Below are 25,339 nucleotides of genomic sequence, written 5' to 3' on the forward strand. Positions count from 1 at the left end.
GAGCACTGCTCCCCTACTCTCTCTTCCACTCTTCATGTTTTTATGTGCTTCTTTGGCATATCATTAACATCTATTTCCTGTAGGTTTGCCTTTGTTGTTTCTCTATGCTTTTTTTCTCTTTTTGTTTTCTCTTCACTCCAGTTGGTCACCATAGACAGCCGCTCCCATGAGCCTGGTTCTGCTGGAGGTTTTTCAGTTCTTAAAGAAAATTTCTTCCACCACTGTTGCGAAGTGCTTCCTTGTAAGAGATCATTGAAAATTAGGTATCTATCTATAATGTTGTTGGGTTTATAACTTACAATATAAATTAGTGATGTAGTGATTTGGCACTATATACATAGGCTAGTTTAAGTCCCCATGATAATTCTGTCATGGGTACTTTTACTTTTACTTGATATCATGGCCGTGCAAATAAATAAAACAACAACAACAACAACAACTAAGAAGAAATCAAAACTAACAACAGTAATTTGAGATAATGACAATCAATTTTTGAGGCATTAAAATCAATGACAAGTGAACAGTTTACGTTTTTATTTTTCTTGTCTCACTTATTTTTCAATGTCATGTCAGTCTGTGTTACTACTATAAACTACATATGGGTCTTGTCTTCAGACGTTTCAGTATCAATCTTTACCCAACAAGACTACAAGAACCACCCACTACAGACCAACTTGCTATTACAGCAAGTGACCATTCATGCCTGCCACTCACCTAAAGACAACACTGACCACTGACCACGTCATTACAACGGTTAAGTTAATGAAAAAGTAGTGTGTAAAATGAACCTTATTATGGTCTAATTGCTGATGTCTTAAAAGAAGACATATATGAAGAGGCTTACCCTGTCTCCAGACCCCAATCCTATAGAAAATCTGTAGAAGGAGCTGAATCATTGAGTAACCAAGCAGCAGCCAAGAACCCTAAAGGATTGAGAGTTTCTGTGAAGAGGAGTGGGCTAGAATCCCTCCTGAGATGTGTGCAAACCTGGTGACCAAATACAAAAAATATTTTGCTTGGGGATAAAATATGTATTTCATTCAGTGACATGCAAATTAATAATGTTTATATAAAGCATTTTTAATGGCCTTTTGGTTGATATCTCTCGCTATTAAAATGACAGAACCATAAAAATTATTTGCAAGTTAGCAATCTGTATTTGAGATGATCAGTGCATGTTTTCAGTTTTATGCTGATGACATATAGACTAACGTATACCCTGGTATGTTAAATTCTCGTAATAGCTGCCTTTGCAAAGTTTCAGACTGGTTATCAAATAATTTCCTCCACCTGAATTCAGGCAAAACTGAAAATCTTCTCATTGGGTCGACTCTCACTGCTGAACAGATTCTGCTGTCAGTCCTTTTAAACCTGTACCAAAACAAATCTTGATGCCTGGTTTATTGCCTGGTAAATTTTGAGCAGAATATGTCAAGAGCACCAGGCAGAGTGGACTCAATGGCAGGATTTAGAGAGTTAAAGTTCATTTATTTACAGTAAAAAAAACACCCTGGTGACATATACAGGTCGTGATGGGGGGAATAGGGATCCAGGGAAAGGAGCGTCCAAATAATCCAACTCTTCTCACTCACTCAGCTCAGGCAGTTTCTCCAAATACTCCAATTCAGGGAAGGTCTGTATACGAGAGGAAGAACAATGAGATTATTGACAAGGGAAAAAAGACAAGGAAAACAGACTAAACAAGCAAGCTGAGGCTTTACTAACAACATAATTCAACAATCCAGCAAAGAATCATCCCCAGCCACCACCTTAAATACTGGCCTGCTGATGAGCTCATCTAGAACAGGTGGCTGATTCCCGCAGGTGTGTTAGCCAGAGGCAGGAACCCACAATGAGTCCTTCTCATGAACAATGCAGGCTGTGTATAAATCAGTTATCAGACTTTTAAACAGAGCGAAGCGATATCATTCTCATTTTTGCCATTTTTATACTTCTCATGTTTTAGAATTGATTTTAAGATTTTACTCATTACTTCTACGACCCTTTGTGGCTTTAAGCTGCATCTGATCTCATTGTATCATATGCACCAGCACGCACCTTAAGATCCTCTAGCACAGGTCTTTTGTCTGCTCCATGGGTTGACTGAAAACTAAAGGTGACAGGGCGTTTGCACTCAGAGGCCTGAGGCTCTGGAATGATCTGCCCAAGAAAAACAGTTCGGCAGATTCAGCCACTTCAAGTCTTACCTTAAAACATATTTTTTATAAGAAGTTTTGCTTTTTTCTGTTTTGAGTTTTAATCTGATGAACAGATGTCCCTAGAATTTCACTCTAATATTAGTGTTTGTTCAGTGTTTGTTGTTTTCTTTTTGTTTAATCTTTGTTTTATTCTGTTTCTCCTGTGGTGGTTTTGTAACATTTTTATAGAGCACTTGTCAAAACCAAAGTTATTTCAGTTATTGGGTAGAGTTATTACAAGTTGGTAGTGCTTAACATTCTCTCTTCTCTCTCATTATTTTGTTTAGATTTATACCTGCCTGCAATTACATGTGATTACAATTATGCATAATTAACTATAATCACATATAGATGTAGTTTGCTATAGTATTCTGTCTTATTAAAAGGAAGTTGGATGTTAGGTCCCCTGTTTCTTGGATAGCAATAACCCCAGAGATCACACACCTTTTGACAACCAAAAGAAGAGTATGACACTGGAAAGACTCAAGAAAGGAATCATGGAAAAAAAACAACTAAAAGACACAGGTCATGTCACGGTTCTGGGTCATTTTGACTCAACATTTTCTGTTTCTTATACTTTGGTGTTTTTCTAGATTATGATTTATGTTCCAATTCTTGAGATGTGCTGTTTTTGCTTATTATTATTCTAGGTTTCAGTTTGGTTCTGGTCATGAGTTTAGTTTGAAGTTAATTCTTCTTTAAGTCTCTGTCGTCACTGGGTTCCATGTGTTATATTCTTTCAGTCTGCCTCTCAGTGTCAAGTCTGCATCTTTGTGATTTGTTTCGTGTTTCCTGTTTTATTTTGATAGTCCCAGTCTGATGTCAGAGTGTTCAGCTCTACTGCTCTCTTTTCTCGTTAGTCTAATCCAGCTGTGTCTCCCTCCTGTTTCCCATTCCCTGATTAGTGTATATAAGCCCTGTGTTTTCCTTTGCTCTCTGTCGCATCTTAACGTCTGCTCACCCTCAGATTCTGCTATGTGTCCCATTACCTGGTTTGCCTACCTGTTAGTTTATTTCCCCCCAGTATAGTTAGTCTTCTGTTCAGTCTGCAACCTGCAATAAAGCTGTTTATTTTGAGTTCACCTTTGCCTCAGTGAGTCCTGCATTTTGGGACCTTCCTCCCTGCCTGCCTGCACACAGCCATGACAGGTCAGACAATATAAGAATTTAAAAGTTCGTATAGCATAGGTACAGCAAGTTTGAAGTTTTATATCAAAGTGTCCTTTAAAATTAATCTTTCTGTTATGGTTCCACTATGGAAGTCACTTCCTACCTTTGCATGAATATTGCAACAAAACTGCTTTGAGTGTGTCTTTCTTCATGGTAGGATGAGCACAGAAAGCATGTATAGTCAGGGCCACACTGTAAAAGGAAAGGAAAAAAATCCATAAAAACAGTAATATATTAGCAGCTGGGTTATAAGAAAATGGCATAAAGAAATGGAAATTTATCATCACAACAAGTGCAGACTACCAATGTAGTTTTTATGTTAAATAAAAGGTATTTACATATGTAACACAAATGAAATTACAAATGTTAAAACACAGTTCTAATATAAGTACTCAGGCTTAAAATTGCTTTTAAGTTGTCAAAGGAGCTTGCAAAGAAAAGCATCTGGACTTCTTTAAGTTGCTTGAAGACATTTCACCTCTCATTCGAGAAGCTTCTTCAGTTCTAAGGTCAAATGGTGGGGAGTCCCAAATTTAAACCTAGTGGGAGTATCCCCCCAAAGAGGGACAAAAGGACCTCCTGATGATCCTCTAATTGCCTGAGCCAAGGTGTGAAAATGGTGTGGGTCCCAATCAGCCAGGGTTTCGGGTGAGCTCATTGTGAAACCTGGCCCCACCTTATCATGCGAACAATTTTAAGTTCTTGTTCTTTTATTCTGTATTTAATGTAAAAAAAAAAAAAAAAACCCACAGAAAATCTAAATACAGTATAATGTCATAGTTATTATATTACACTGTTATTTACAGGTCTTATTAAGTACATATTGACTGATTAGATATGATTCCACATAAAACAGTGGCATATTTAATGGACATGAACCCTTAAAGAATTGCACTTAATGAATTATTAGCTTTACTTTGTATAATGTCATAATAGTGCAATTACACATTACTATATTTAATGTAGCTGTATTTGTCCTTAAAAACAATTGCTTTTAACTATATATATATATATATATATATATATATATATATATATATATATATATATATATATATATATATATATACATACACACACACACACACACACACACACACACACACACATATATATATATATATATATATATATGTGTGTGTGTGTGTGTGTGTGTGTGTGTGTGTGTGTGTATGTATATATATATATATATATATATATATATATATATATATATGTATGTGTGTATATATATATTAGGGGTGCAACGATATTCGTATCGATATTGAACCGTTCGATACAGTGCTTTCGGTTCGGTACGCATATGTATCGAACAATATAAAATTTTTAATTTATTTTATCAACTTTCCTTCTGACGATGCTGTCTGTGTTGAGCGCTCAGTGGATCTGCGTTCGACTACTCCGCCTAGGCTCGACAGTGCAGCCTAGGCAGAGTAGTCGAACGCAGATTCACTGAGCGCTCAACACAGACAGCATCGTCAGAAGGAAGAGCGCAGGGCAAGCTAGCGAGACAGAAGTTAAGCTCTCCTTGCAACATGGACCTTCCCCCACCCTCATTCAGATCTGGCGTTTGGAATTATTTTGGTTTTCATGTGACGTATGACCCTGAAGGTAAGCGAGTCATGCACTAAAGTAAAACAGTATGTTGGATGTGCCATGCAATGCTCAATTACATGGGTGGGAACTAGTGTGTTAGCGCAGTTAGCTCGTTAACGTGTTGGCCGTCTAGCCCCATGCACGGGGCGAACGGCGGTAGCTCGTTAACGGAGATTTGCTGTGTTGTGGCGTTAAGGTCATTTCAACGAGATTAACCTGAAAGCACTAGTGGGAACACAACGAATATGACTGCACATTTACGCCGACATCATCCTAGTGCAAAGACAAGTGGAAGCAGAAAAAAAACAAGCAAGCATGCTACTAACTTTAGCCGAGTCATTTAGACAGCTGTTAGCACATGATTCTCCTTATATGTTTAATATGCTGCTGAGAATATAGCCCAGAAGAAGCGGATAGTATAGCTTTTATTTTGGAAAGAGACATTTCTCTGTAATAAACTCTCTTTTCCAAACTATAAGGCAAAAAGAAAGTGCAGCTTTATGGTTTCATGGACAAAATAATTTCTGTGGCTGCAATATGACGAGCTAAATAACCAGGGCTGCACATAAGTGGTCCGCAGGTGCGCATTTGCTGTCAAAATAAAAAACACGCACAAGGGTTAGGGTTAAATTTAAAAACTGTACTTTTGAGTTAAAATATATATTTATAATTTTAATAAATGACAAATTAAAAAGGCATGAACATTTTTTTTGTATCGAAAAAATATCGAACCATGACATCAAAGTATCGAACCGAACCGAACCGTGAATTTTGTGTATCGTTGCACCCCTAATATATATATATGTATGTATATGTATATACACGTGTGTGTGTGTGTGTGTGTGTGTGTGTGTGTGTGTGTGTGTGTATATATAGTGTGAGAGAGTAAGAGATAAACAGTACAGTTGGAATAATGGAAACTGCACATTTAAAGATTTAAACATCTAAACACTCATTGCACATTGTTCTCGCTTTCCCTAGACAACATGTTGGTGTGAGTTTTATTATGAAGCCTGGTGTTTCACTTTCTCAGGCTCTCACCTCTGTGATGAAACTGATATTTTAAGGTCTGCCATCTGCACAGGTGCCAAAACAGCCTGGGAGTTCTACTGGATGTCTATGGATCAATCTCCTACTCCCGAGGTCCCTTCTGCTGTCTCTCTCTCTCTCTCTCCCTCTCTTTTTCTCTCACACACACAAACACTTAATGATTTTTCTGAAGTGAACAAAACAATTAAGTAAAGCCTCCAGTCCTTCAGTTAAAGCTCAGAAGCCTGTAGGGAGGTTTAGTGGAGACTAAAAACAATCAAAGAAATCAAAAGGTAAGTGAGTAAAAAGGCACTCCATGTTTATTCTCTAGCCTCAAGCACCACTGTAGAGGTTACCTCTGAGGGATCTCATCATGTTCTTTGAACACCTTTGTTCTACAACACAAGCACAAGCTGTGAATAAAGGATAAAGATCTGTGCAACTTCTAGACATATCTATCTTGCACTTAATTTATCTTCCTTGCACCAAAAGTTTTGTAGGCCACATTTGGATTTTGCTGTCCCTTTTTTCTCTTTTTCCAAGATATTAGTTCATAATAAAATCTTAACTTAGTTGTAAGAATTACAATTACAAAAATATTTTTATTAATAAGAGAAATATTTTTTAAAATTATAAACTAATTCTAGTGCTTTGTAAAAACTTATGTTGGCACATTGCAATTTTTTTCTAATCCCAGCGTAACAGTCATATCAATGCTCAGCAACAACATTTGGTTTGAATTTGCTTGTCAATATCTATCACTCACTAATAACTGCAGCAGCCTCTCTCTATTTGGTAAGCAGTATGCTTAGATTTTGTTGCAGCAATACTAAATGAAAGACATCTGATCGTATAGGTAACTGCAGAATCTGAGATAGATATTGGCAGTTAATGAGATGGAACTACAAATAAGAAGTTCCTCATCATCTGGGAGCCCAGCCAGTTTACTTCTGGTCCTAATTCAAATAGCTTGTTTTATGGCTGTTTCTCAGGCACAAGCATTTTCCCGCTATGCAGCTTTTTCACTTCACTCACCATGATGCAATGGTGTTATCCCGACTATTTCAAGAAGAAATGCACACAAGACAAAATAAACTCAGCCATTGCCTGAGCAGCCTGTTGATGGAAGGTTTAAAATACTACAACAACACACATTTAATTCGACCACATACCAAGCTATTTATGACATTTCAGGACTATAATTTTTGATATCCCAGCCATCTGTCTGCTAGCAAATTTGAGACTGCGGTGTGCCTGGCAATTGCATGTTCTTGGTGGCTAAGATTAAGCACTTGGTTTTTTGTTTTTTCATTTAAATTGGTATTATTTTAAAACTTGTTACAGTAGTTACAATGTGTAAGAGATTTACATTCACCATTTGTGAAACAACAGAAAATGTCTGTTCAAAATCATGGTAGAAGTAATTGTGTAATTTAAAGTAAAAATGAAAATAAATGAATAAATATTTATACACACACACAAACACACACATAGCAAAGGACAACCAGTGCTAAATTATCACAAAAGAGAACACTGCACAAAAAACATCAGATTTTGTACAGAAAAACAATATTCTCAATAATATTCTCAATTGCAGTAGAAGAAATAGAAAAAACAGCAATACAATAAAGGCAGGTTACAGCTGGCCCACCAAACGTAATAATAAAATATCCAATTTTAGCTCAGATTTGAGGAAAATCTGCTTATAAATTTTTTGGCTTATGCTTTTATATGTGATAATCTTTTCTGGAAATCATACAGAATTCACCAAAGTCTAGTCGTTTCAAAACAAACACAAACACATGGCTAATAAACCTCCAACATGCAATTATTTTTTGTTGTTGCTGTCTTTTCTCATAATGCAAGTCTGGTTTGCTACTTGCCAGGAGTTCTTGGACTGAACTATTATATTTTTAGTCTCTATGAAAAAAAATCTGTTAAAATTCTGTTATTCTCTGACCATATGGAAATGTATTTCTGTTACCATTATAAGCTGGGGCAATATAGTAAAATACAATTGGAGCTAGAGAACCACATGATTATTGCTAACTGGGGACACTGATGAATGAGTTGTTCTGACTCATAACTGGTTTTGATGTATTTAATACCACATGTCATTTATTTCCGTTTTTAAAACAGAAATAAATGACCTTTCCTTCTGCAATGCACCTAAGCATGGCCCTGTGGGTCCATGTCATATTTATACCAAAAGAAATTGTTTTCATCTCTTCTTAATTGCAAATCTAAAAGCTTAATCCTGTCCATCGTTGGATGGGTCACAGGTCAAACTGGAAATAACAACTTTTCCTGTGTGCACAGCACGTGCCTTGGACTCCTGCTGACCCCATTTTAGAGCAAAACAAGACCTGCCGATCTCTGTGTATGCAGCATGTTTGCAGTATTTGTGACATTTTGGGAAGCAAGCCAAAGCAGGAAGAGTTAGACTGAATGCTAAAATTGCTAACTTATAATAAAAAAGGATTGCTTACAGCCAGAACATGCAGATGTGTGGATATACCTGACAACAAAACCCCTCTTCTGACAGTCTGAGCTTCAATGTGGCGGCAGTGTTTTTAAACAGAACTTTGTGCAATTGTACACAGAGATTACAAGTTCTTAAATCTTAATTTGGATTGGCTCTGGTCATCCTTATCCTGATGTGTACACGCTCTGTAAGAAGAGTTCAGGGTGTCTATACCAATGACACCCTTTAACTTTATGGTTTATTCCACCAGTTTGTGTCCCTAGCACTAATGTCCAATAATGCGGTGATGCTGATCAGCTCATTTAATGTTAATAAATGACAAACTGATTAATCATCAAAATAATGTTTACTGTACCACTGTGAACACTACACAGGGGGCATTTAGGCAAACCCCAAGCCAGCCAAAAGATACAATCTCTCCAGGATGTCAAGCGTCTGTTCTGTCTGCAGGTCCCAGAAACGACATCTGAGATCTCTGTCCAGAAGACTGCAGTCCTAGGAGTAAATATATAGAGAGAGATCTTATAGTATTAAAATGACACATCTGATTCAAATATTAAAATTTGGCCAAAAACAGTATTAATTTTGTACCTTAAACAATTACAACTATTAAAAAATTCTTCATTTAAATAGGGAGTCAATGCTTCAGTCTCTCAGTGACAAATGACCTTGGCACAGAAACAGTGTAGTAGAGTTAGACCCACTCGCTTTATCAAAGCCACAAAAGGGAAAGGGTTAAGAGAAATAACCATGGAAACACTGAGGAAAAGCCATCCATTGCTTTTTGCCCTTTTAAATTGTCAAGTAATGATTTAGGATAAGGTAGGGTACTGGACACATTCTCTTACAGCTAGGTCCTATCACCTCAGGAAGAGGCAAAATAAGACAGCTGGGAATTGGGAGGAGAATTCAGAGGAGGGGTTGTGGGCAGAGTGTGGGAATACAAGGGGAAAAAAAATAAATCCATATCTGTGCCTGGATGCATCTGTCCAGCCTGTCACTCTGAATTCATCGTCAGTCAAAAGCAAAATGTCACACCTTTCATCTGTTCACCCTGAGCTGCGGACTTTTAATTGCTTGGGTTGAACATAGTGAGATCGAAGTGAGGCAGCAGCGGGGATGAGAGCGAGGTTTACCAGGAGCAGGAGGGCCAGGTGAGGGGCGATGGCAGCCAGCAACAAGACAAGAAAGCAATAAAACTGATAAATGATGCCAAGACACACAGATACTGAGACCCACCACCACCACCCGCTCTTCTCTCACAGCAGCCCTTCTCACAAGCACACCTCTCCAGTACCAGCTGCACCTATAACACCACCTACCCACCCTAACACCCACCATCCCTCCGTCTCCTCTAGAGAACTGGACAGCTCTTATTGAGCACTCGTCTGTTTACAGATCAACGCTTCCCATCGGGTTTTGGATCAATAGGATTATATTTCTTATAAAGCAGGATGGAACAGAGGAAGGTGGGGGTGGCAGGAAGGACGGCACAGAGTTGTGGGCATATGAGTGAAAGGGAAAGGCTCAAGCTGTCAGAGATACTGCATGGGCACAGCTTGTAGATGCAGTGGCAGAGCCACAATTTGGGGAAATAGTAGGGTTTAGGGGCGAATGGAGGTGGGTAGGGAGGGGGGTTACTGAAGAAAAGCCAATACCTACAGATGGGATAGAGGATGGGGAGCTTATTGATCTCCTGTCTGTCTTTTCTTCAGAAGATCAGTGGCAAACAGAGGCCCTGGTGTTTATCATTTAGTCAATGCAAGGATGAGGACACTCTGCCTGAGGATATGGAAATGGATGGCAAACTTTACAATATGGCATGCATTTGTGATGCAGATGTTTTTCCAAAATGTCTTTGAAAGATAATATGAGTGCACAGGGTGAAGGTCAAGGTGGTTTACTTCTTTTCAGAAACAGCAACAGCATTTAGTATTCATGTTTGTTAAGTAGAAGGAATGTAGCAGAATGCTCAGTAAGGAAAACACATTTGTTTTCACTTTTGTCTTTTGATGTGCTTTTTGTGGGGGGGGGGGGGCTTCTCTGAGTGGTTTGTGATTGAAATGAGTATCTGTTTGTGTTGTTCATGGTGTATGTTTCTGTGTGTATGTCTATCAGTATTGAAATCTATTCATGGGTAAGTACATAAAGCATGCTCTCCAGCTAAAACTAAATCAAGCCAAATGTTTAATTTCCAAGAAGACAATTGATACATGGGTCAAATGTAGAGATTTGAATGCCAAAATGAGATGGAAAGAGGTTTTTTGAACAATGAATGATGAATATGGTGAATATATTTACATATTTTGAGTGATCAAATGCTGGAGTTTCAAACGTTTAAGATTAGTCAAGTGCTATTTTGGTAAATGCATTAAATTTGCACGGAGCTTTCGGATGGAAAGTGAGATACAGAGAAATGAAGCTCTTAATTACTGGCAGCTCCCCAGAACCAGTTTAGTTCTTGCCTGGGTTTTAGTCATTTTGATGTATATTGTCTAAACCTGCTTCTGAGCTGTGTTTTCACTTCCTTGTCCCCAAAAGGTGACACAAATGTATTCCTATTCCACACAGTGCTATTGATTTTTCTTAGGTGGGGGAATTAATCCGCGCTGAGCGCAAATCATCTTTGAAGCTGGCATTTATTCCCACTCTCACCTCCTGTGCAACACCCTGGATGTGTTTTATCGCGTGGTAATTTGCGCGGGTTGATGCACTGGCATGCTCTGTCAACTTAAAGCCCTGATCTTCAGTCTTGCCCTCTTGAAAACACACACCAGCCTACATAAACATGCGTACTTACTCTCATGCATGCACAAACGCTAACACACATACAGATTAATGTCAAGGTCTTTCCTATTTAGAATTCTAAAACATTATACATGCAGATTAAAACCACATTTCCTCATGCAACTACTCTGCTGTGGGATGTTCTGTGGGCCTGTCCCTTTTATTTCCTCCCCTCTCTCAAAGTGGCACCAAATGTAATCCTCCTTAATGGATGTGTAATATTTACACTTATACCATAATCACTTAAACATTCATTTACAGGGCCATATTTGGTTGTTCGTGGCCCTGACAGCCTATTCATCAAAAAGTAAATGTGCAGAACCTCGCGCCCCCTGCAGCAATCAATCAATATGCTCTTCTCCCGGCTACCATCAGTGCAGATACGTCTCAGGCCAAAATTAATCACTGTGAAGTTTGCATAATCCCCCTCCAGTTCCCCTCAAGCCATTACCTCACGTTTGAGAACCTTTACCTTTGAAGACCATTTTGATGACTGAAGGGATTAATCAGAATCTCCCATTCTCAAAACGGATGAAATTGTAAGAGTTTATGCAGTGAATGACATGATATATAAAACGGGGGCATTTATATTCAGCGATTGAATCTGTAGCTTAACTGATTGTCTGAAGTTTCCTTTGAGAAAGTGCGCATGTTTTACATCACAAAGGTCTCAGCCTTCCTCTTTTGAATTATGGAAATTGGGAAATGACTGAAAAGTATTCTGATTTTTATAAATGTTTCTTCATCAGATTGCCTGCTGGTACAAAATATTTGCACAGAAAAACAAGGACAAATAATTTGATGTTTCTGTTTCCTTGTTTTGAATGTCATGAGAATCTTACAAAAGATTGCTTTTTTCCCTTCTTTTTTTAATTTTAGGCAGCCTCTACAACAAAAATGTTTGATCTCAAAATGAACGTTAAACTATCACCGTGTGTTGTCGACACAATAAATGTATGACCTTACAACATTTAATTCTGCTCCTACATGAAACAAAGCACTAAATACAAATCTTTTGTTGACGACTGTTTAAAAATCTGACTGCTTCAAAATAGTGTACAAGATGAATAACCCGCAGAAAAACGATTTCATGGATTCTGACCCAGTTTAATCACACAGCTTTAGCCTGATTAGCCAGATGACAAATAGGTGACAGCAGAAATGATATCAGGTTAACACCAACAACAAAATAATTGTATAGTACCATATGACTTTACTTACAAAATGCCAAAAAAGGAAATCTCCTATAACTCAACCTGTATAGTGCAGGGGTATATATACCAAGGCTGTATCCCTTACCCTGTATGTTAATCTCTCCGATTGATGCTATATAATGTAAGATATAATGCTATATCTTACAAAACATAAAGAAATACGGAGACTTCAGGTTAAACCATCTTTAAATTCCTCTGTATTGTCTGTTTGGCAACTCCAAATGCAAAGACATAGAGATGCTGAGAGAGTCTGTAAATATACATGTGCAAAACAATACAAAAAAGAACAATTACACAGTTATTGATGGTCATATTCTCATATATGCCTAATTTACACAATATTGATGTTTAAATGGATATCAAAAATCCATGGATACCATGACACCTCGAAGCGGATACTAAGCATTTATTAATGAACTTGTCAACAGCAGTAATAGTTATAGAAATTATTATCTTTTATAACCGCTTAAGATGTCTTGATAGCTTCTGGATGAGGGTGGTTACATCCTTCAAATGATAATCCACTCCCTATCAATGATAACAGAGGCACTAAAAGTAAAGTGTATTTTAACTATTACTGATAAATATCCGGATCACACAATATTACAAAATTTAATGGTGACTGAGTATGTTATGTTTGTGTCACGATCCTGGGTCTTATGACCCAGTGTTTTGAGTTTTAGTTCATTTTTGATGTTTTAGTTTATGTAAGCCCTTCAGGTTCCTAAGTTCATTTGTTATCATGCTTAAGTGTTTCTAGTTATTATTTCCCCCTCGTGCTTCCACCATGTTAAGTCTCCCCTGCTTTTCATGTATTTCATGTCTGTGGCTTATGTTGTCAAGTTCAGGTTGTCATGTCTATATCTCACTCTGTTTCCTGTTTTATTGTGAAGAGGTCTGGCGTTTCTGTGTTCATCGTGTTCAGTTTTACTCTCCCACTGTGACGTCATTATGTTCATGTGTGCCAGCTGTTTCCCCAGGTGTTGCCACTTCCCCTAATCACCTCCTGTGTATTTAAGTCCTCTGTTTTCAGTGTGTGATTGTCAGGTCGTCTGTTGTCCACGCCATGTTTCCTATGCCATGCTTCCAAGTTTCTTGTCTAGGTTTTTCTTATTGTTTGTTTAGATTTCCCAGTTTAGTCTGCCCTCGCCAGACTGTGACAGAACGACCTGACCAGTCATGGACCCAGCAGATTCAGCTCTCACCGAGTGTCTGGAGGAGATGGCTCGCATCCAAGCGATCCTTGACTGCGTCCTTACAGCGCCCGAGTTGAAGAGCAAGCTTGTGATGGTCAACGTTGCGGAAGCTATTATGGAGAGGGATCCCCGCCTCCTTCAGCTCCCGGGCTCACCTGCTATAGTGGATGCTTTTACAAGGGTAAAAGAGATGCTGCAGGCCCAGGAACTGTCGAGTCAGGAAATGGCTTCCAGCACCCACCAGTCACAACAACCCCACGATCAGTCGTCTTCATTGCTGCCTCCGGAACCTGAGTGTGTTCGTGTCGGTTCGCTGAGATTCGCCGCAGCGTCACCACCTCTCAGCTCACCAGTTTCCACGCCCTCATCACAGTCTCGCCATACTCTTGCCACGGTCCAGTGCGAGGAAGCACTGGACGCCATAGATTTGGACTACGACGAGCGTCAGTCGATATACTGCACTCTATTGGAGGAGGAGCTCCGGTGGAAGCCATGGCTCATTCCGGAGCACGAGCCCTCTTTCCGGGGTTCTCGACTGGCTCTCGGGGGACCTCGGAGTTACCAGGGACTTCCGCCTATTGCACCGCCGTCTTCCACTTTCAAGAAAAAGCGGCGTGCGCACCATCGACGCTCCACACCACGAACACAAGTGAGTGACTATATCTTGGCTCCTCATGTTTCTTCTCCGGAGATTATTGGAACGGACACTGCCTTTCCGGGTCATGAGCCCGGCTGTGAAGAGACTGTTTGTACAGGAAATGCTAGCCAACAGGCTCAGCTAAGCTGTTGTGGGACTGCTATCCAGGCCGGTTTGGAGCCGGAGACGGAGGTACAGCTGGTGCAGCCAATTTCAGTGTCAGCCGGAGGGCCCGGGGAGCCCGTCCAGCCTCATGCTTCGTCTGCTGGAGGTTCAGGAGAACCCAGCCAGCTTCATGCTTCGTCTGCTGGAGGTTCAGGAGAACCCAGCCAGCCTCACGCTTCGTCTGCTGGAGGTTCAGGAGAACCCAGCCAGCCTCACGCTTCGTCTGCTGGAGGGCCCGAGGAGCCCGTCCAGCCTCACGCCACGCCAGCTGGAGGGCCCGAGGAGCCCGTCCAGCCTCACGCCACGCCAGCTGGAGGGCCCGAGGAGCCCGTCCGGCCACCTTCTGCTTCATCACTTGCAGCTGCCGTATCGCCACCTGCAGCGCCACCACCTGCGGCTCCCGTGCCGCCGCCTGCAGGACCACCACCTGCCGCGCTACCGCTTGCTGCTTCTGCGCCTCAACCTGAGGACGACGCCTCACCTGGTTCTGCCACACCTCAGTCTGAGAACTCATACAAACTCATTTCACCCACTATAGACTGTGTGTTGCTGCAACTTACACAGCCTCCTGCCACGTCAGCTGGGGGGCCCGAGGAGCCCGTCCAGCCACCAGCTGTGGCTGCCTCATTGTCACCTGGTTCTGCCTCTGCTACGCTTGGTCCGGCCTCTGCCTCTGCTACGCTTGGTCCGGCCTCTGCCTCTGCTACGCCTGGTCCGGCCTCTGCTGCTGCCTCGCCTGTTCCGGCCTCTGCTGCTGCCTCGCCTGGTCCTGCTCCTGCTTCGCCCTCGCCTGTTCCGGCCTCTGCTGCTGCCTCGCCTGTTCCGGCCTCTGCTGCTGCCTCGCCTGGTCCTGCTCCTGCTTCGCCGTCACCTGGTCCGGCCTCTGCCTCGCCTGGTCCTGCTCCTGCTTCGCTGTCACCTGGTCCAGCCTCGGCTTCTGCTTCTGGTTCGCCTGGTCCGGCTTCGGCCTGTGTTTCGCCTGGTCCGGCTTCATCAGAGTCTTCGTCCTCGCCTGGTCCGGCTTCATCAGAGTCTTCATCCTCGCCTGGTCCGGCTTCATCAGAGTCTTCATCCTCGCCTGTTCCAGCCTCGGGGTCTTCAGCCTCGTCTGGTCCGGCCCATGCCACTGCTTCTGCCAGCCCTGCCTCGCCTGATTCTGCAGCGCCAGCTGGAGGTTCAGCCAAGCCACCCGACAGGTCTCGTCCACGTCGCCGCCGGCCGCCAGCCAAGCCACCCGACAGGTCTCGTCCACGTCGCCGCCGGCCGCCAGCCAAGCCACCCGACAGGTCTCGTCCTCGTCGCCGCCGGCCGCCAGCCAAGCCACCCGACAGGTCTCGTCCTCGTCGCCGCCGGCTGCCAGCCAAGCCACCCGACAGGTCTCGTCCTCGTCGCCGCCGGCCGCCAGCCAAGCCACCCGACAGGTCTCGTCCTCGTCGCCGCCGGCCGCCAGCCAAGCCACCCGACAGGTCTCGTCCTCGTCGCCGCCGGCCACCAGCCGAACCGCCCGAGTGTGGCCAGCCATACCTGCTTCGCCACTGCCACCTTCCACATGGTCGGCCCCCTGATTTGCTCCGTCACCACCATTGGACTTGTGGCCGGCCCCCTGAACCTTTGAACTATGAACTTTTATGCTATCGACCTCCAGGACGGCCCCCTGAACTAATTAACTCTGGACTTTTGTGCCGTCACCCTCCAGGTCGGCCCTCAGAAAGTTTTGAGAACTGTCTCCGGAGCGTTAGTGCCTTTCATGGGCTCTTTGCACCCTTTTTGTTGGACTTTTGCTCTGGTTTTGGTCGGTTTCGGTTTCCTATGCCATGCTTCCAAGTTTCTTGTCTAGGTTTTTCTTATTGTTTGTTTAGATTTCCCAGTTTAGTCTGCCCTCGCCAGACTGTGACAGTTTGCCTCAGACCTGGAACAACACTATGATTTAATGCAGCATTTCCCCAAAATAAACACTGCGGTGATTTGCCCTTTTCATTTGGTCCCATCTGGTGCTGTATGTTTACATAGATTTGTAGAATCAGAGTTTGAGCTCTCAAAAAATCTTTAATGTCCTCTCCGGTTTGTGTCTTCAAAAAGATAACGTTATGCAAATTCATGAGAAATAATTACATATCAGTAGAAGATATAAGAAGTATATGTATATGTATTTGAACAGTATATTAATTTGCTCTCTTACATTGCAGACAGTGATGTGGTTTCATATTAGTGCACTTAAAGTGATACATAAATATAAGAAATGTGAGGAGCAAAAAAAAGTGACAGCCCGTGGGCTGAAAGTGATTCATTAAAGAGGAAAACACTTTTTTATACATGTGGTAGCTTAGGGTGGACACTGTTTTATAAAGTGAGTGGTCCTTAAAGTGGCAATAAGCACTTCATCAAGCAAACAGTTATCATCAGTTATAACAGCAGACATAAAGAGATTAAGACAGAACCAAATTGTTCCCTGAAGAGGGAGAAATGTCACTAATGTTACACATCATTAGAGCTGCAAAGTATAGGCTGTGCTGAATAAGGGGATGGAATGTGAATATGCTCATAACTCATAAGACATTAGTGTTTAACTGAAGCAAAACTGGTCTTATTTTGTTACTTTTCAATTACTACATAAAACATTTAAATCTTCTATATGATGAATGATAACAATAAATCGTGGACAATGCTTTGTTTCTCAATGATCAAAGAGCAAGAATGTAAGCACCCTTGCATGTTGCAGTTTTACACCGATGCTCAAATCTACAGTCACACAAATCTAAAATCGGTCTGGCACACCTGCCAGTCCCAGCAGCAGAGGAGCAATTTACAATGATTTTTGTTTTCACACATCCTAAGTGGCCAATTCTGCATCCCAGAACTCAATAATGTTGATATCACATTTGGAAGTGGAAGAGTGATTCTGGGAAGAGGTCAGGACAAAACCAGACATCAAGCAAGTCGTAGCTTTGAGTCTGAAAATGGACATAAAACACACAGTTTTTGGCATTTACTTTACTTTACTTTACTTATTAGACTCTCCTGACACAGGTGACTGAAGAAGTCTGTCCTTCTGCTAATTTTGAGGGTTTCCTCATTGTTCTAATCAGTCATGAAAATTTCTGGCAATTGCACCTGATCAGAAGACTAATATCACATAATACATTAGGAAGCCTGTGGAAGTTTCACATCTGTACACAGAATATTACATTCACAATGTTTTTTTATTAATGATATATTGATGTTGTCATAGAAACAGTTGTTCAACCACATCCCTGCCCCTGTGCATTCATTTTACTGTATACTAAATTCTCATCTTGTTTTAGACTGGCTAGTCCGCACATACCACCCGGCTGAGTTCCTGTCTCGGTTGGCAGACGTCAGATGTCCATCACCTGGGTGATGTTCATCCCTGAGGATTATGTTACAAAATCCTTGAACCTATGGCAACTGATTTTTTTGTCTATATTGCATCTTGCATATACTGACTGTATTGTTGCTGCTGACTGCTTAACACTTCTGACAAAACTATGATTGAGTCAAAACTTAATTTAACCAAGGACCATTTGCTTGAGCTGAGAAAAAAAAACTAAACAAACAAACAAAAAAAACATCAATGGGGAAGTGCCAAGAACTTCAGTTACTTAATTGGCCATTTAAGGTTGGCTACAAAAGCAAATGAACCCTATGGAATTAGCTACTGTGACATCAATATGCCAATGTATCACTGTGTTAGGATACTGCATGTTTGTTACCATATATGGATGAAGGGTGATGTGCTAATTTATCACCTAATGCTAGCGAGCGTGGTTAGCAACCTGTATTCATAAAGTCATATCATCATCATTTGCTAAGTAACTGACTAATAAAACACTAGATTTTAATTCATCAAAAGTGGAGTACAAATTTCTTGGTCTATATCACACAGGAAGTTGTAACATTAGTCAGCTAATCCATTAAACATCTCCCAAAAGGCGCCAACAGCACACACGGTGAAGAGCATCAGTGTAATGGCTCAGAGTAGCACAGATGACTACTAGCAGACGCTGATGGACTCCAGCTGCCTGTGTCAGGACACCTGTCAATTAATGAGGTCACACTGCTAACGCACCTCCAAGTTGATGAGTTATAAAATAAAAATTAACATCACACTAAACATAATTATGATCAAGAGGGAAACTATCAAGCATCACTTTTTTTGTAAACCATTTTTCCTACCATGCTGTTAATATGTATTTTAATACTGTAAAATTAGGCATTGTAACATGTGCTTCTTCTGGAATTAACTCCCTTTTGAATCCTCAAGTGGCCATTAGAGGATCTGCACTTCTGCTAGTCCATGGAGCCTTAATTTTTTTAGCCTCAGAGGTTGCCTTTTGCTCAATCCACATAGACTTGTAAATTGAAATTACTAATTAAAAAATAATAATTAAAAAAATTAAAAACTTAACAGTTCTAATGCAAAATAAATCATCTATTTCTGGATGCTGGAGGTATGAGTGTAACTGTTTTGGCTGGCCTATGTGGCAAAGAGCTTTGCTTTCTCTGTGCCCGTCCAAGAGTTTTATGTTGTTGCATCATCAGTCAGCAGATATGTGCGTCTAAACAATGTACCTTTACAGCTTATGAGGCAACTTGCTAACAAGCTGATAAGTTAGAACGCCACCCTCTCATGCAGACACAGCAACATCTTCTTCATCTTCTTTTAAATGTCATATCTGGTAAGTCTTGCAGTCAGAATCAGCATCTGAATGGACTGTTGTGCCAAACAAATTCAATTTTCCAAGATGAGCTATATAGTCTCTCTATAGGCTCCTCTTGTTTGTATTTTTATTTTAATTCAATTTTCTTGTCTTTATTTATTTATCTATATCTTTTATTATTTACAAGTCCACGTGTAATATGGCAATAGTAAACAAAAAGGGAGAGAAAATAAGTGAAAAGATGCAGAAAACAAGCAGCACTTGACATGGTAACTTCCGGCTCAAACAAACTTAACAGGACAGTGGCCAAAATCCCAGCACTGAGCTTCAGAATTAAGAGTAAAACCCAATGTGTGATATCGCAGCAGCTACAGCTTTGTTTTCTAGTTATGATCCAAACATGTTGTACACAGATGCAGAGCATTTTGAGAAAAAACATATAAACATGGAAATTACAGCAAAACTTGTACACCATTTTCAGCTTGAATGTACCCCTGCTGTCAAAAGACACGAGTCAGTCTTTGTTTGATTTAGTCATACGGAGGTCTAAAATGATTACATTTACATTGCAGTTGAAATGTTCTTGTCATCTCTGGCACACAGATTGTTGCACTTTTGACCCAAATAGAGGGCTGGGGAACAGGAAATTGTTGCAGCTTGTTGCCTCCTTTGTGCCATGCACTTCACTCAGTTTGCCTCATAAACACTAAATAAGTACAAAATGGAGCAGTTATGCGACAGGAACTGATGCTTTTGAATAGACTTTGTACTTACCTCAGTTTACTTGACGTTTTCCAAATACTGCATTGTACACTGGTACAAAAAGGAAGCAAAAGTGGTATAATTAGTGCCACAATACTCAAATATCATTATTATAAGGTATTTACCTTACAACATAAACCACCCTGAGGCAACTGTTGTGATTTGGTTTGATTTGGCGCTATATAAAAAAAAGTTAAATTGAGCTGAATTAGAACTCTAACAGTTCGCCAACCAAAGTTTTTAACAATTCATGATGTCATCTGATGCTTTTTTGTGTTGTTATTTTTTAATTGTGTATTTTATTTTATTCTAATGCATTTTCTTTATTCCAGTGTTCAACACTTTCATCAGTGGTTTTCTGTTGGCTTAGCTTGGCACCCATTAAAATCACATAAAAAACTGAAAGTCACTTTTTGTTATGATCCCCGCTTTATTTGAGTCCATAAATATTGTGATATTGTTTGTGTGGCTGACCTATTCCTATTTTACTCTTCCAGCTTCCCACTGCAGTTGTTGCTGATTGTAGAGGTGTAGCTACTGTACTACTAAGCTATATAATTTCAACAAGGTGTTGATTGTGGCGCAACCTTTACCGCTGTACATGATTGTGTTTCATAGCTCAGCTATTTTCAGAGCAGAAAAACTTCACTGGTGACAACATGCTGACATAACATTTCACTTTACATTTTAATCAAGGCTGAATGGTAGAAGAGTAAACAAGCGCAGTGATGGACACATAATGTTCAGGAGGACCTATTAAATGCTGTATTTGTTCAGTGTCTGCTGAGATTTTTGGATAATGATGGCTTCTGCTGCTATCTATCATCCTCCAAAATAAATGATTAATAGCGTCAGTCCACTGACAGTCACTTTTCCAACATAAAACAGAGTGAAGAAGGAACGTAAGGGATGGACAAAAACATGTGTGGCGTGAGGCTGAGAGACTGCAGCCGCTATAATCAAATAAGGCTTCGTCTTCAGCGTGCATTTATCTTTGTCATCACAAGACTTTCAAAGGCTCAGCAACTCACGACTACTAATGTTCTGCCTTTTGTCACATCTCCAATTGCCTTTTATTAACCATTCTCCGAAAGATAACTCGGTGTGTTTAAATTTTACAGACCTACTCTGGATGTGATCTAAAATAGGTCATAATACAGGATAAAAGATCTCTGCCTTTAGCCTCAAAAGTGTAGCTAAAAAGAGACAGTACTTAGGGCTGTATATTTACTTATAAGTATTTACTTATAACTGGGATTTTCAATCATTTCTAGGATTTACAGAGAATGATGCAAAAAAAGAGAGGGTAAATATCCAGTGAGCAGCAATTCTCTGGGTGAAAATGCCTTGTCAGAGGAGAAAGGCCAGTCTGTTTTTTAATCTGATAGGAAGATAATGCCACACAAATAACCACTCTTTACAACCAAGGTAAGCCGAAGTCTATCTCTGAATGCACAACACACCTAATTTTGGGCAGCAGCACTTCTGTCAGCTAAGAATGGGAAACTGAGGGTACAGTTTGCAAGAGTTCATCAAATTTGGAGAGTGGATGATTGGAAAAAAGTTATCTAGGCTGATGAGTTTCAATCGCTGCTGCAGCATTTGGATGGCAGGGGCAGGGTTTTGTGCAAACAACAAGAATAAGAATAAACGCATGAAAGCCATTATCCCTTATAACAGCCATTCAGACTGGTGGTAGCAGTGTGGAGGATATTTTAAGTCCCAAGTGAGCATTATTTAAATGCCGCAGCCTATCTGAAACCAGTATTGTTGCTGACCATGTCCATTATTTTATTACTAAATATGCCTAAAATACAACAAAGTGTAACAAATGAAGAGGCCAATAAATGCATACTCCTAATAAGTGCATACTCCTTCCTAAAACAACACTCAAGATCAAATGTTTCATCTAAAACATTGAGACTGGCCTGAGGGTGGCAGCAGAGGAGAGGTCACAGAAGAGTGTTTCCCATGTATCGTGGTCATTTAATAATAAATCTGCCATGTGACAATATATTACTTTAATTTGGATGAATTTGAGTTTATTTGTTATTCTAGTGTCCAGTGTGGAAACTTCAAACATGTTACTGTGATTGGTTATATAAACTCATTAATATTGTATTCTCTTAGATTTTTAGAATTGTAAGGTATATAATATGACCACTGTTTCTTTCTTATTTTCTTTTCACTGCTGTTGTCATGGGACATTGAAGGATATGCTAAATATATTAATGTTTGTCAGCGATTTTCTGCCACGGTCACTGGCTAATCATCAGAAAGCAAACATTAACTTGAAGAGTGTGTGTAGTGCAAATGTATTTTTGCAAATGCATGTTTGGTGCCATCTGGTGACTTCAAGCACAGGAGCTGAAGCATTTAAATCAAGGGCCGGGCATCTGATAAATGGAACACAACAGCTGCCATATTACTCGAGCTGCTTGGTGGAGTAATGAACACACCGCCAAACAAACTTATTCTGGAAGATCCCCGTGCCTTGTGAACTTATGGAAAAATATAACACTGTACTGTATTGTGTTGTGTTGTTACATAATGCAGTGTTTTTGCTAGTTACTGTACTGGAAAGAAGGAATTAACTCCTCCTCTATTCCACAGTCTGGATGGGAATTTAGTGAAACGAGCTAAAAAAGTGTGTAAAAACTGCTAATGATGTTTGGAGGTTCCCAAAGGAATGTATCACGAGTCATCACTTGTGAAAACAAGCAGCCAGTTGAGTAATCCCCAGTGACTGTAGCATCAGCCTAAGCAAGACAGAACATGAAAATATTCCACAAGCTTTGAATAGTTTTACTAAATTCATTTTTGGGGATGGAAATGGACTCATAAAAGATGGGGAAGACTAGAAATTCTAAAATACAATTTTTTTCACTAAATCTAGTAAGTATTGACATAGAAAATAACATGTGAGATAAATTTTAAACTGCAGAGGAGTAATTTTGTATGATTTTGCTAAAATATGCTGCATAATAACAACCTTATTGGAAATTTGATGCTAACCATGTAGTAAAAAATTTGCACAGTAATGTTTTTATTCCCCTGAGTAAAAGTAGAGATTACTGCTAAATCTTGTGATCATGTAATATTAGGTGCTTGCTTCTTTGTGAGATATGATTTCTCACAGTGGATGGGGTACTTTTGTTTCACGATGGACACGCCTGTGCTTGTGTTAGCACAAGCACTGTGGAGGTGTAATCACACAAGGGAGACGCTCTCTGCAAGACCTGAGAAAAAGAAGTTGACGCTGCTGTCTGGCACAACGCACATATTTTTCTCTAAAAGGTACCTAATTATGCTTACTTATAATAGGACTCGAACTTATTTCTGTCTTGGTTATCATCTGTAAAAACAACGTTTCTCTTGTTCTCGTATACTTAAGGTATACTCGTTTTCAAACACGCCTACGTCATGTTAAGTTAATTCTTATGAGAATATTATATTTGAGGAGAGATATAAACCAGCTTTTTGGAGGTAATTAATCTTTTCAGCAATTAAATGTGTTGCTGCTAGCTGGTGAACTGTCAGTGGGTATTGTTCTAAGCTTTCAATCCTGCTTCTCTTGCAGTCAAGATGCCAGAAACAGCTGAGGCTGTGTCAGCCACTCTCACCACCAACAGAAACTGCACTATAGAAATAACCAATGTCAGCGGTAGCTACTGCCTCATTAACCCCAAGTAAGTCTGCAAATGTCTTTGTCAGTTTAACACTTGTAAAACTGATTAATTGAGAAAATAAATGGATAGCATTTAGGGCCAGACCTGAATGGCTGAATGTTTACTTCATAAAACATAAATCAATGAATGACATTGCAGGAAAAACATTGTGATGAACAATGGAAACTTCACAACATTATACATTAAGTTCACTAAAATGCTGCTTCTAAGCTCTTAAAAGCAACAACAAGTGACATGTCCTGCAATTCATAATTAGGTTTGGCTGCCTAGTGTTTGTGAATCACTGTTATTAAAAAAAAAAAAAAAGCATAACTAAGTTACATATATGTAATTATTATTTTCTTTTGCATAACAGCCATGTATAATTTGGGGGTCACCACAATCTCCACCTTGTGTTCTTTCTAATAATTCATAAACCTAAATTTCACAAGGAGGGCTCAATGGCACTGCAAGCAAAATGCAGTGCACCATCTATTATAACATTAATAAAATATTAATTTTATATAGCCACCTACTGTATTTCTCAACAATGTAATATGGATTTCCCCCCCTCCGACCACAAAAAGGAGAAAAAAATTAATAAAACACAGCAACAAAATAAATATAAACAATTCATGTCTATTGGAATCTGTGCCATCCTTCTACATTTATCTAGCTGTGGGAAGACAGGCCATATTTTGGATGGCTGGTTTTCATGTGTGACATTACTTTGCTGAGAACATCCACCTATCCATCATGCAGTGACACACACTGCCTCATTGCACATCGCATGCAGGTACACTCACTGTTGCTTAGAAGTCCACAGTAGTACTCCCAGTCACACTCCATCCATCAGCATAAGATGTTTCACCCTGGAAAGCCCAACACTCAAAAAGTAAATTGACAATCTCCACAAAAGTTACAAAAGTGTGTTTTTTCATCAAAAGTACGAGAAGTGTGACATAAAAGTTGTTAACTGATTAGTAGTGACGGTAAGGATTTATCTCTTGCTCTAATGTGTAGGGTGTACATGAAAAGTGGCTTCTGTCAACACCCGCCCCAGCCCACGATTCGTACCACCAAGACAGAAGTGTGCTCCTTCACCAAGGATGACAACACTGCCACGGGTGCCGTCGGCATTCTAACCTACGATTTGTTCCATATGCAGAGCCGGGTTTGCTCCGAGCGCATGGCGATCATGTTCTCTGTGCCTTTTGACCACAACCTGTATAAGAACCAGCTGGCCATGGGTGTGTTTGAGCAATCCCGTGCTTGTGACAAACAGCTGTATGACCGGATGTATGATGGGAAGGATCTCAGCAACTTCACCCGCTCTGAGGCAAATGGCTGTGGGCTGGAGTACAAGGCAACATATGTTGACCTGAGGGCCACAATGTCTACTGTTGGAAAAGCCATGGTTAAAGTGGAGCTCTATGATAAAATGGGTCATTAGTGTGCAGTCTACTGGTGTTCTGCTTTTCTGTGTTTTCTTGTTTTTCTAGTCGCAGAAAAATAAACTTCATTTGATTTGACGACTCTTGTCATCCTAAAAAAAAACATTTAGGAGAAGAGGAAGACTGATTTTGCTGTCATCTGTATTTTGTGTCTGCTGAAAGATATCAATATCTGACAGCCACCTCATTGATTCTCCATTAGCTTAGCTCTTGGGCTCATGTACACAGAATACTCTATTTTCGTTTATTATGGTAATAAAGCATTCAGACCCAATGCTTGTGCTACTTTGAGTGGGATA

At 40.3% G+C, this 25,339-nt stretch overlaps 2 protein-coding genes across 3 annotated transcripts; one reads left to right on the plus strand and one right to left on the minus strand.

The window, feature by feature from the left end:
• Window positions 1-576: 576 nt before the first annotated feature.
• On the minus strand, window positions 577-24,603 carry LOC309705424 (uncharacterized protein). 2 transcript variants are annotated; one of them, XM_082531245.1, is made up of 7 exons: window positions 24,393-24,603; window positions 19,931-19,969; window positions 8,834-8,973; window positions 3,472-3,560; window positions 3,282-3,328; window positions 2,059-2,160; window positions 577-1,635 (listed from the first exon to the last, which is right to left on the minus strand). In XM_082531245.1, the coding sequence occupies exons 4-7, from the start codon at window positions 3,518-3,520 to the stop codon at window positions 1,585-1,587; spliced, it is 249 nt and encodes an 82-aa protein (XP_082387371.1). In that variant the 5' UTR covers window positions 3,521-3,560; window positions 8,834-8,973; window positions 19,931-19,969; window positions 24,393-24,603; the 3' UTR covers window positions 577-1,584. The 2 variants fall into 2 exon arrangements, with proteins under 2 accessions (XP_082387371.1, XP_082387370.1); XM_082531244.1 differs by lacking the exons at window positions 8,834-8,973; window positions 19,931-19,969; window positions 24,393-24,603 and adding an exon at window positions 6,006-6,113.
• LOC309705423 (uncharacterized protein) lies at window positions 22,734-25,314 on the plus strand. The gene is made up of 4 exons (XM_082531243.1): window positions 22,734-22,813; window positions 23,023-23,215; window positions 23,499-23,607; window positions 24,610-25,314. Exons 3-4 carry the CDS (start codon window positions 23,504-23,506, stop codon window positions 25,037-25,039), a joined length of 534 nt encoding a protein of 177 aa, XP_082387369.1. The 5' UTR covers window positions 22,734-22,813; window positions 23,023-23,215; window positions 23,499-23,503; the 3' UTR covers window positions 25,040-25,314.
• The last annotated feature ends 25 nt before the right edge of the window (window positions 25,315-25,339 follow it).

Source organism: Aulonocara stuartgranti, assembly GCF_965226115.1.
Source record: "Aulonocara stuartgranti genome assembly, chromosome: 4".
Taxonomy (NCBI): Eukaryota; Metazoa; Chordata; class Actinopteri; order Cichliformes; family Cichlidae; genus Aulonocara; species Aulonocara stuartgranti.